Consider the following 13,095-nt stretch of genomic DNA (forward strand, 5'->3'; position numbering starts at 1 on the left):
CTTCTTTCTACTTTCTTCTTCTTCTTCTTCTTCTTCTTCTTCTTCTTCTTCTTCTTCTTCTTCTTCTTCTTCTTCTTCTTCTTCTTCTTCTTTCTTCTTTCTTCTTTCTTCTTTCTTCTTTCTTCTTCTTCTTTCTTCTTCTCCTTCTTCTTCTTTTTTCCTGGAGGAAAGTATTTTCAGTTCTGCAGGTAGCCCTTCCTCTTTAATGCACCACTGAATACATGGCACCTGGTGGAGTGGCCGAACGGTACATATCACATGTTTCTAGGCCTATTAGACACTAGGAAGAGAGAAAGGCTTCTTTAGACCTGACACCTGTTTAACTGCTTAATAACTCAGTTGTTAAGGTTCAGAAATAGTGCATTCAAATATTAAAGTCTGTGAAAAAGCTTTAGCCATGAACTTAATACAGAAAAATAGCATCTTAAAATTAGATATTCATTGGTTTCTTGCTTTCATTATAAACCATATTGGTGTTACAAGGCGATTAGTAACTACTGCACTGGCGTTCTATTAGACTGTACACTCTAGGACACTATGGAAAAGGTAATCAAAATGATTAGAGGTGAAAATGAGGATGGAATATAGCAAAGTTTGCCTGGAATAAGAAAACAGGATTTGGGTGTTGTATTTATAGGTGCTTTCTAAGTGGATTCAATAATTCAGACCACAGATTGTATTATGGAAAAGAAAGGGGACATAGCTCTATTCATTTATACCTTTCCTATGGCAGAAAATATTATAGTATCCATAAAGTATTTTTTCTTTGTTTTTAGGTAAGACTGTGCCAAAATCCTAAGCTTCAGTTGAAAAACAGCCCACCGTATATACTTGATATTTTACCTGATACGTATCAGCACTTGAGACTTATATTGAGTAAATATGATGACAACCAGAAGCTGGCTCAGCTGAGCGAGAATGAGTACTTTAAAATCTACATCGATAGTCTCATGAAGAAGTCGAAGCGAGCGATCCGGCTCTTTAAAGAAGGCAAGGAAAGGATGTACGAAGAGCAGTCGCAGGACAGGTGAGCACGTGGGATTTGTACTGTTCCTTGTGTCATGTTCTTCCCGTTGCTTTGTGTCGCAAGGTTAACAGAAGTGCCGTTCATGTGTTCTGGGGACTATGTGGTTTCCTTGCCTGTTTCCTTTTCCTATTATTTAAGTTTGGCAAAAGTTGAGGTAGAATGTCGAACCTGAGCCAATGGTCTTGCTATTCTCTGGACTCCTTTTTAGAGCACTTTGTGTTTCACAGAAAGACTGCCCACGGTAGTTCCTGCTGCTTCCTGCCAAGCAAGCCGTCTTCCCCAGCTTACATCTTTTATATGGATTTTCATAAAGACATTTGAATAAGCAGGTCTTCTCCCTAGATAAGCCACTGACAGAACAAAGAAACAAAGATTCTATCCTGGTCCAGCTTGGTAAAACAGCCTGATTTGGGGTTACATAGCGAGGTTGGGTGATTGTGCTCATGAGAAGTGTCACTGCAAAGCACCACCCTAGCATGGATGATGGCTCTGAAGTTGTGTTCTTAGAATCATATCTTCAACTAACGTTCCTCTTCCTATATGACTCCTCACCTCTCCTCAAATACCAAGAGCCTTGGGTCTCAGAGGCAATGGCAGCTGGACTATCAGATGCTCCATTTCTGTGGAAGTGGCTACCACAGTATGCTTTTGTCTATTTTCTTGTCATCTGTGTGGGGTCAACGTATCCTGTAGATGATCGTGGCAGTATCAGTTCTGGTATGGATATGGTCATGCTCAGCATTGAGAATGGAGCTTCACCGCTGGTCTGTCTTTGCTTTAGTGTGGCATACACTACCATTAGCATAGGGTTCACTGTTTTTATTGTTCTGTGGTTTACAAACATACACTTGTCGCATGTCTACCCATACCCTGTAAAAAACTCCCTGTGTTAGACTGGGTAAGAGGCTCAGTTGTTAAAGGCTATATATAGCACACTATTAAAATGACAAGAAATGCTCTACCTTCAACCTACTCAGTGTGCAGTAAGTAACTCTTCAGACTGGTTTCCTGCTGGTCTTCTTATACCTTGACAGCCTCCTTTCTTATTTCATGGATGATGACATTGTAAGTTTGTACTACAGTTTGTTGCTATACTCACTCTTGTGTTGAAGGGTACCTTGATAGCTTCAAACTTTTGGCAACTATGTTGGAGTTGGTAGGAACAGTCAAGTCATCTGGGTGAATCCTTAGGAGCATGGTCGTTACATTTTACGACTTGCCTGTGTTTAACTTTGTGAATTCTATCCTGACATAGTGACTGTGTTGGTTTCCATTCCTATCAGTAATAAGTGAGATTTCTTGATGCTTATTTGTTTCAGCATCTGGTGTGGGAGATGCAGTACATTAGATTCCCTTCGAATCTCTTAGTGAAGTAGCCGGGAGTAGATGCTCTTTCAGCATACATATTTTGACCATTAATCGAGAAACTGGCCAGGAAAGACTGATAGGACATTAAGTTTTAGTCCTTACTTTATAGTCAGGAAATGTTCTCGCTCTCTGTATCCATTCTTCTCTTTCTCTCTCTGTCTCTGCTCCACCCCTTTCACCCACCCTACAAGTTGTTGTGTAGCCCAAGATAGCCTCAACTTCCTTTTTAAAATTTTCTTTTTGAAATGTTTATTGGATGTGTGTGGCTGTTTTGCCTGCCCATCTGTGTGAGGGTATCAGATTTTCTGGAACGTGTGCTGGGAATTGGATCTGGGTCATCTGGAAGAGCAGCCAGTGCTCTTAACTGTAGAGCCAGCCATCTCTCTAGCCTGGCCTCAGACTTTCTAGGCCCTCATGGCTTGCCTTGAACTCTTGATGCTCCTGAGTCTACCTGCTGATGCTACTGGGATATCACTCTGACTCTATGTGGCTCCCAGTCCTTGTGAGCTCTAATGGTATGAATTCAAGCACCACACAGTGCAGGGTAGAAGAGACTGGGTTTACTACAGAGGAAAGTAGGGCACTCTCCAGGGATGAGTGCGGTCGGTAGCTGCAGTGATCACTATGCCAACTTCCATTCTTAGATAGGCTTTATCTAGTTCTCAACCGTTTCTAGAGCTGATGCCTTTTCTGAGGGGGATTTCCCCTTCAGATGATTGATAGGCCCACTTAAGGGTCTAGGCAATCCCGTGCCCCTTCTTTACAAGAACATTCCCTAACTAGATAGAGGTCAGTAAGGTCTTGGTGGCTGTTTAGAATGCTGTCTCCACTTGAATCCCGAGATAGGATTCAGATCACATTCTTTCGACCAGTTAAGTTCTCCAACTGCAGTTCCTGTTTATCAAGATTATGAGATAGGGGTCTCTCCTCACTAACCTTCAGACCTGCCAATATATAAATATTTGCTTAAACCAGTATGTTGAGCTTCTGAAGCAGGATGCTCTAGGTAAGGGTGCGTTGATGGCTGGTGTCTGGCTCTTTAGGTTTTGGGTTTAAATATCTGTCTCCAGCTTGATAATGGAACTGATAGCTTTCACCTTTTCTGAGCTCCTTTAAATTTAGCTAGAATATTAACCAATCAAAGAAGTATGTCCAGCTGGAAAGCTAGTATGAATTAAGATACATACTTAGCGTTAGCTGAATTAATTTACCTCTCAGTATTTAAGTTAGGAAAATCTCTAAGAGACATATAATCTTTCATATCAGAACTCATAACCTCACTTGGTTTGAGATGGTTTAGGGTTGTGTAATGGAAAATTTAGTTATCTAGTTACATAGGCTCTGAAATTGTTTGTAAGAGCTGGCCAAATAAATATACGGAACATGCAAAACCATCACATTCAAGCACCGCAAAGGCCTCTGCCAAAGGTAAAATGACATAAATGTTGATCTCAAATGTTTTCCAGCTCATTCACAGTCCTAATGTACCCGTGGAGTACAGCGGTTCTGTGACTCTGCGTCCTCCACTTAACGTTCTTGGAAGACAGTTTATATTTCTTGAGGGCAGTGAATTTCCTGGCTGCCTTTCAATTGTAAAGCTCAAAACCTCCCCAGGGCTTCAAACTCAGTGAGAATTTGAATTGCCACATGATTCTAGTAGCAAGGTAGATGGAGAGAGACCATGGGGTGGGGTGAGATTGTTCTTACAGGCTTTACGTGATGGACCAAGTTGTTGAAATCCAGATGGTGATGTAAACATTTTCACATAGTATTTGTACCACTTACAAAAACAAAACAAGACAAAACCAAAACCCCCAAAACTAAATTGCTTTTACAAAAATCACTGTAATTCCTATTTAGATATAGCCTGGGAGTTCTTGGTATTCCTGCTAAGTACTTTCTGATATCAGGATGCCAGCAAAGTGTGTTAACTCTCAGGTCAAGCACTTGGAGCAGAAGTCGTGTTTTAGCTGGATATAAGATTCGGGTGGTAAACTCACATCCCACTTTTATGTGTTCCAAAGAAACCTGAAGCATGTTCCAATTCAGCAGACATTTTATCATTATCACTACAGCAACTGTCTTGCATTTACACCTGTGTCAAAAAAAGAAATCACAGGACATATACCAAATTTTGTTAAGTCTGTAGAGTTCCACAGACAGTGGTAGGTCACATAACACTGGCCATAAATTGCATCTGTGCCCCTGGTTTAAGTATCCAGGTAAATTTAAGTATTCCATCTTAAACATCAACTGTAAGAGGAAATACAGTAGTTTGTATTCTGGGATAGCATATTCCCTTATTGAATTTTACTATCATCCATGGTCTATGTTTTTTTTTTTAATGGTCTATAGCCAGCCTTTGAAAGTACACATTTTTCTGTGCTAAATAATTTTCTAGTGATGATTTATAGTGAACCGTTGGCATATGACATGGACTTCTGATCTGTGTCTCTCTGGCAGTCATTCACTTGTGCACATTCCCTGTGAAGCATCCTTGGGAGTCACAAAACTGACATGAGGTACATTCCCGCCCGTGGAGCTTTTGTGGCATTTTGCTTTGTAGAACCTTACGGAAAATTCTAAGACTGTCCATGAGGAAGTTCAGCTACTGACTGTACTGTTCAGGAAAATGATCACTGATGTGTCAGGCGTACTGGTTATTGGGAATCTTAGACATCCTTTGGACTGTGTTCTCTCTGATTCCGAACTGACTCACTGGTCACAGTAAATTGTTCAGTTGACACTGAAGAACAGCAGTAGAAATAGTCATTTTGAATTAAAAACAGCTCACACCAGCACTGCTTCAAGTGAGTCTCTAGTGGATAAAGCTGTGTTGGATGAGTGCCTGTGTTGAGACGATCAACATCCATGTATCTGCTGTGTCAATGATGGACTTCTTCCTGGCTTTATTTTCAAATTAAATGTAAATAAATAAATTAAAAAACAAACATTGGGTCATCAGTTCTGGAATGTGGAGCTGTCTTAGTTGACTGCTAAAGAACAAGTGACCTGAATTGTTCATTTCATGCTAATGTGATGGAAACATGTAAGACATGTAAGACATGTACAACAAACAAACCAATGGAGAATAAGCAGACAGCTTTCAGTGCATTTCTTTGTTAGTACTATGGAAGCAGTGAGGTAGGGCTTTTAGCAAGGTAAAGCGCCAGTGCTGCCCAAAGAGACATCTAAGGCACTAGGGAACTTTGTTGCACTGAGAATGGCAGGGTAATGGTTTCTGACTCAGGAAAGGCCCATGGGGTTGGGGGACTGCACTTGATTGGTCCAGCCACCCTCCTTTGTCTCTCTTCCCACACGTTAGAGATGCAATTGAGCCTCACCTGGCTTGAGTTGACATGTCTTCAGTTGGGTGTTTAACCTGTTCTGAGCATGTGTTTTGGGGAAGAGTTATGTACTGAAGTGTGACCTAAGAGTTCCTGTCAGTGTGCTTGGGGGGTACGGCAGTCACTTGTAGAGAGGTCTACTTAGGGGAGGGGAAAAGGAGACTGGCTCCAGTTGGTTTGGGAGATGCAAGAGACATAAGGGTTAGTTCTGGGGACCACAGCAACATCCCTTTCTTCTGTGAGATTACTGGTAGTTTCTTCAGTCGTTTGTTTTCATAGTGAGTTTATCTTCCATCAGTAAAGTGAGCATCAGTGAGCTGCTGCCAAAAGCCCGGTATCGGACAGCCATGTAGGGATAGTCCAGGATCATGGTTTCAGGAGTTATGCCTGCAAGCCGGGTCGTATAATTCCTTCCCTCCCAGGAGCTTCACTCCTGAAACAAGACCCAAAGTTAATTTACAGGAGGTAGACTAACTGCATTCGGAAAGCTGTCTGTGGAGAAAATAAAGGCTTTAATAGTGCACACAGAGACAACATAGATGTTGTCTTACTAATATCATTTCGGGTTCCCTTTCAGTTTTTTGTACACCAGTGTAGAAGAAGACAAATTCATTCTCAGAGAAAATGGAGCAAGTGTTCATATAGGAGGGGGCAGTATTCTGTTCTTTCGCATAGTAATGCTCGCACTTATTAAGGTTTAATGGGAGGGTATTTCGGCATAGAGAAGCTAATCCTTTGAGAGGCTAGCCTATATTTGAACTGCAGAAACATCAGGCAGATTTTCCCATTGTCTACTGACTAAGCTGAGCTAAGGAAAAACCTGTTATCTGCTATGTTAATGAGCTGTCCTTCCCCTGGAGGACCTGTTACCACCGCGCCTGCTGCTAACCCTAGGCTGGGCTAGCCAGACTATTTTCCAGCTGATTTTTTAGAGACATAGTTAAGCAAAAAAAAAAAAAAAAATGGACTTGAAATAAAAATGACAACAGAAAAAACAAAGCAGCCCTTCACCCCCCCCCCAATAATTACAACAATAAAGAGTATCTGTAACAAACAATGCTACAAAAATAGAGCCTCCTTCCTTTACTTGCACTTGCCTTCACTGTTTTAGGTAATGTGATGTGTATTACGGTGTTTAAATTTAGGTCAGGCATGGTGACCACACCTATAATTGTAGCACTGCGTTGACTTGAGGCGGGGAAGTAAATTTACTGGTATCTAATGCTGTCTGTTCTATAAATATCTATTTATTAAATAAATATCTATTATTTAACAGTACATGAAAGGTAATAGTTTTATTTATTTAAATAGACTATATTTTCTACTTTCTAATAGTGGAAAATTATAGCCTCTTTAAATTCACAAGGAAAAGAGATTACAAGCAAAAAATGTGGTTTCTAAGTAAAATAGACTACAATTGTTTTGAACAGCAGTGTTTTAATATAGTCACTGACTATTTAAATTTTGTATTCTTCTCTGTATTCTAGGTATTTTGTCTTTTTAAATACAAAACGAGATAATTAAAACATTACTATTTCTATGCAGAAGTATGTCTGCCCACTAGGACGCGGAATTTTATTTTTTAAGAAACTAAATTCCTAGGGTTGATTCATTCGCTGTAAATGAGTGAAGTAAAATTTTTATTTGTTCCCAATAAGAATATTTTCATGCATCTGAGAGATTATGAATAGCCTCTAACCCTTGGAAATGAAAGGGATAATGTCTTTAAAACATCATTAACATAGAGGTCACAAGAAAGTTATTTGGACAAATGTTTTCAGAGTTAAACAAAGAAAGACTGTTAGGGTGGGCAAGCGCCTGGAGACTCTTGACAAAGACTTTATGGCCCAGTAGGTTTGGCTAACTGCACCTCTGTTGCTTTGTTTGCTAGATACAAAGTAGTTGGTTTTTTTTTTTTTTTTTTTTTAGTTGATAGTTGACTTGATGTAGCAAGTTCTTCATTGGTGTCCCTTTTTCAAAATTTAAAAGAAATCAAAATTATTCATATGTAATTTGGAACTATTCCGCTAATAGTGAAATATTTGCCGGTAACCCAGGTGTCTGTTACTTAGTTGTTTCATTTGATTTCAACTCCAATCTACTGTCCTTCAGCCTTTAACTCCTGGTTCCATATATACAGTATTTTTATTTTATTTTAGTCTTTAGTATCTTTCAAGTAAAGATTACATTTTATGCCCATATATTATCTGGATTTTAAAGTTGGGGCATTGTTCCTGGTGATTCCAGTTTATTAATGGTTATCAATTCCCGAGATAACCATTATGCGACAAAGCAGTAAACAAATGCACAAGACTCCAGTGAACTTGGCTTACGGTTGAGTACCTTTTATGTTTTTCAGTTTTAAGGCAGCTTATTGAAATTGATGTTTTCCTGCCTGTCCATATCTGGTGATGCTCAGATTTGATAATTACAATCCAGAAGCACTTAAGAAAGAAAGGCTGTTTTTAGTTTCGTCATAACAACACTCCCACAAAGAAGACTGATGAGTGATGTCTTTCAAGTGGCAGATTTGTTACTTAGTTAGAGAAAGCTCCTCTGCCAGTTCCTCACAGAGCTGATTTAAAGTCTGTTTATAAATCAGGCAAGCCTCTGCAGTGTTAATACTATAGCCCTGAAGTGCTTGCATGTCTACCCTGAGAAGACTCTAGCTTTTCAGTGGTTTAACAAGGAAGTAGAGTTTCCAGGAATCCAAAGGGATTAGCATTTAGCCCTAATTGGGGGAGGGTGTGAATAGAACAGAGCTCAAGGCTAGCTGCTGTATAGTAAAACATCCTTCAGTTTTCTGAATCCAGTTTCAATCTATTCCATCCCCCTGAGCATCACTGTTTGGGCTTGAGTTCTTGTCTGGCTAGATACAAGTATATCAATCTATAGATGTGTTCGTTTCGACAAGGTACACTGAGGAGGTCCTTACCAAAAGAATTCTTCATTAGGGACTACAGTAAAAAGCATTCTTAATGAAGGGATTATAGTAAAAGCATTCTTCATTAGGGACTACAGTAATACAAACAGCAGCTCACACAGTTGGGTGAATGGAATGATGGCTCAGAGGTTTTACTGAACAGTGTTGTTCAAAATCAATCCCTGTTTTCCTCTGTCTTCCTCTCCAATGGAGTACTAACTGATCGTGGTAGTACTGCAACACGTACATAGGCTGCCACAAGTGTGACATGCATTCATTTCTTGGAACTGTTATAACAAAGAGCAACCACCTGGATGGCTCAAGCAAGAGAACTTGTTTCTCTCCCAGTACTGGAGGTTGAAATTAAAAGCAAAACATCATGCCAGGTCTTGCTCTGGGTACCTCTCCAGGAGGGCATGCTGCCATGTCTCTTGCAGATTATGTTAGGTTTGGTCTTCCTTGGCATGTGGAAGCAGAACTTCAGAATGAGCCTACACCAACACATGATGTCTCCTCCTGCTGCCCCCCAGCCCCCACTATCCCTTATCTTATTCTCCCTCTGCCCAACCGAACCTTTATCTCGGGTCGTCAGTCATTTGCTGTTTGAAATGGGTCTTAATGACCCATCCTAAGTTGGCTACCTCTGCAAAGACACTATTTCCAAGTAAAGTCAAGGTCACCAGTAAGGGTGAGCCTAGAATTTCATTTATCTCTTTAGAAGATACAGTTCAACTCCTAAAAGTGGTGGATATGGAAGTGTAAATTCGTACTACACAGGAGAAGACAGTTGGAACTCATTAGAGTGTCATCCAAGTGTGAGAAACTTTGCTGGATAGGATACGCCAAGCAAAATTACTTGAAACTCTTTGTGGAAAGGCTTGAAAGCCCAGACTAGTTTTGCCATTTTTAGAATCAGGAATGTGTTAGAATTAATGCTGCACTGATTGATTTTGATTAGCATGCATATGTTGAAAATTATGATGAAATCAACATTGATCAACGTTTCACACATGGGGCAGATACATTTTTGTTTTAATGTTTAAACGCCATTCTCTACTTTGAAAAGTTTTAGAACTATAAACATATTTAATTACAATTTATAATATTAACAGCTGTACTTACTCATGATTAAGAATCCCCGTTTGTTTTTTAATTGCATGATAGATGCTGGCAGGCTAATTTAAATAAGCAGGACTTACATCATTAAATCTGTACACAAAGTTCTTTGCTTTGCAGATAAAATGAAGTAGGAAGTGTTTGTCATGTGGCTGGCAGACAGTTACAGGTCCACTTCCTGCCTTTAACATTAAAACTCAAAGCAGTGCGCTGTGTACAATTTTAAGTCTAGTTATAGGGAATTGGTTGAGAGACCTCAAATGAGAGTAAATGACTCTAAAAGTAGCTTGAGTCAAGGTTGCCCTGACTGTAGAACCATGTAGTAACTGTGTTGGACCTTGTTTCTGGGAAGCAGTCAGCTTTGCCTTTGCTGTAGGAAGGAACCGTGTGTGTAAATTAATTGGCAGGACTATGGTCCGTGAAACTCTATTTACAAAAACTGTGCTGGGGTGGAGCTCTGCCTGTGGGTTGTCTTGGCCAGCTCCTGGCATAGAGTACTGAGCTCGGTGCTGAGCACAAAGCTATTAAAAGTGTCAACAGAGACAAGTATCTGTGTCACCTTGTTGTGAAAATATGAGGTGAATAATGACACCCAAATGACAGTTTTTTATGTAATTAGAAGCCCATGCTTTCTGGCTCTGTAATTTCCATCCTTGGAGATTGAGCTTTGTCTTTCTGTTCCCCTCCTGGGTGCAGATTTTTTGACTTAGCTGCATTCCCTCCCCCTCCCCCTGAGGCTACAGGAGAGAGGGGGAAGGAGGAAGAGGACAGCAGAGGAGCAGTACAGTTATCTTTCCTTTCTTCCCCTCCCCTCCCCTCCCCTCCCCTCCCCTCCCTTTTTAAATCTTGTGTCTAAAAAACTAAAGCATGTCCTAGATTTCTCCCAGTTTCAAGGTTTTGGTCTACTGAAAATGTATATTTCAACCTCCATTGTGGAGGAAGACAGGAGCACAGGGACTGAGGGAATGTGCTGTTAGCTGGCAGAGTCTGTTACTACAGATAAGCAGGTATGTGCATGTGCTAGAAGGTTATTTTCTGGCGTGGTTTTAGCCTTAAAGCCTCATTCTTTAAAAATATATCTCCAAGGACTACCAAGTTTTACGTTCAACTGCTTCATTTTCATGTACAAGCAGAAGGCAGGAGAATCTTTGGTCACAAAATAGGACTGACTGTGGGTTTCTCAACTCACAGTCTATCAGTTGTGCTGAGTCTTTGCTCCAGTTCCTATAGGACAGAGCAGGACCTAAGCTGTATCTTACAGGATCTCCAATCCTCAAGGGCAGAGTCTCTGATAGTGATGACCTTTGTCCTGAAAGGAGACTTTAAACAGCCCCTCTGCTGACAGTAAACGTTCCCTCTGCTCCAAGGCAGACATAGTTACATCTTCGGGTCTTTTGCTGTATAAGTACTCCTGGTAGGACAGACTCCTGCTTAAGGTGCTAAACAACCTTTGGAGGATTCTAAGGGAACCTCAGAATGCGTTGTCAGTGACTTTGCAGGAACCATGACTGTGAAGTTTCAGGTTCTGAGTGCTACGTAAAACATTTTACTAGCATTATTATAAAATATAATATTGATATTGTGGCACTATTTGAGATTGTTAGTAAGACCAAAATTTTGGATTTTGACACTATAACACACAATGAACTCGTTGTATGGGTGAAATCTCACATGAGGTTTGGAAATCTCTCTCAAATAATGTGATGCCAAGATGGACAATGGAAACTTGTATTTGGGGTTAATTTAAGATCAATCCCAAGGCCTTGTGTGTCTCAGGCAGGCGCATCACTGAACTACACTGGGTCAGGTGCAACTTTTTATTGTGCACCTTTTCAGCATTTGTTGGCTCTCTAGGTGGAAAATGCAGACAAATGATTAAATGAATGTAGGAAGATCGGTTCATTTCGTACTTTGTTATCTAGTCTTTATAGAAGAGAAAGCAGTTTTATATTCTTTTAATCATTATATAATATGAACCTGTGTTTCAACCCAAATAACGGACTTGCTGGATGGATAAGGAAGATCAGTGTTAGGTGTATTAGAAGTGAAGTGACGTTGCTCATCTTCGTTATCAGTCCCTGCACAGCAGAGATCTGCTTCAAGCTACCTAGATCCCCTTTCTCGCTGGAGGGTCAGTGTTGGCCGGAGGTCTCAGGACAGGAGCTGTGTGTCTGTGAGTCCTCATGGGATGGCACTTGGCTTGTCTGAGTCTATAACTGCAGGCCTGAGCTATGTTGATGTCACATGCCCTTTCCACCCTTTCTTTCCGAAGGACTCATTGGAACTATGTGCTCACTTAAGGGCCATGACAATTGCTCTTTTCTCATCTTCATGAAATTACTGTTAATAATGCCCATCAGCTGGCTGTTCAGAGCAGTGTGTTCTGTTTACCAAGACGGTCTCTAGCCATTCTCACTCTCCCAAATAGGCTTATTGAAAACTATTTTTTCACCACCTGTTTTGTAGACCCCTGAGTTTGGGGGGAATGTTCCTGAACACCTAAACTTTTTTATTTTCATTTTTTATTTAATCTATGTAAGCAAGGTATCATTTTAGTTTAAGGAAACAGTAAGATTTACATGAGTAACTTAGTCCCTCATTCCGTTGGTCACCTTAATCCTTTTACGATTTAAATGGTATGTGGAACTTGCAGAATTTTATCACCTGAGATCTGAATGTCTATAGATAGTTACAAGAAATGTGTCTGCTGTTTCTGACCTCTGGCATGACTTTAGAGCTCCCCGCCAGTGAAATCAACCTCATAAAACTTCCAGGGAGCATTGACTTGAATCCAATCCTGAATGCTTTCAGAGCTCTCTGCAGTTTATTGAGCCCTTGTGCTGCTCACTGGAGGAAGAGGGGTCCCACCCAGTCATGTCAACTAACACTTGACAAGAAGCCTGCTCCCCTGCAAGCCCACTGAGAATGTTCCCTGGCAGAGATGGATTCAGATCCCCCTTCCCCTCCCCCTCCACACCAGCCACATGGTTCTCTTCTTATGCCTTTCTTTTATTCTGCCCTCTTCCTTTCTTTCTTCTCCCCTCTGAAGTTTCTCTTTCCTGCTTCTGGGTGAAACTCCTACCCTCCCTCATGCGCACCTCCAGGGGTTCAGTGTTCTCTGACCAATCTGAGTAGACTGTCTCTTGTTCCTTTGACACATACAGCCCTTATCAAGGGCTGTCATGGACTGTCATGTGACGGTCAGCCCTGTATCATCACATATTGCTGTCATGCTAAGTACCTACTGCTGTCATATTAAGTGATGATAAGTAGTGGCAATTAAAAATATTGAGAAAACTTTAATTCAGTTTTTT

At 40.7% G+C, this 13,095-nt stretch overlaps 1 protein-coding gene across 5 annotated transcripts in view; it reads left to right on the forward strand.

Annotated features, from left to right (window-relative positions):
* Positions 1–13,095, forward strand: part of Cblb (Cbl proto-oncogene B) — a 173,928-nt gene that overhangs the window by 15,284 nt on the left and 145,549 nt on the right. For all 5 annotated transcript variants that reach the window (XM_021184356.1, XM_021184357.2, XM_029470507.1 and 2 more), the window contains one exon: positions 777–1,027. In XM_021184356.1, coding sequence (XP_021040015.1) covers positions 777–1,027 — 251 coding nt within the window. The remainder of the gene's footprint in view (positions 1–776; positions 1,028–13,095) is intronic.

The sequence above is a fragment of the Mus caroli genome, chromosome 16 (assembly GCF_900094665.2).
Source record: "Mus caroli chromosome 16, CAROLI_EIJ_v1.1, whole genome shotgun sequence".
Taxonomy (NCBI): domain Eukaryota; kingdom Metazoa; phylum Chordata; class Mammalia; order Rodentia; family Muridae; genus Mus; species Mus caroli.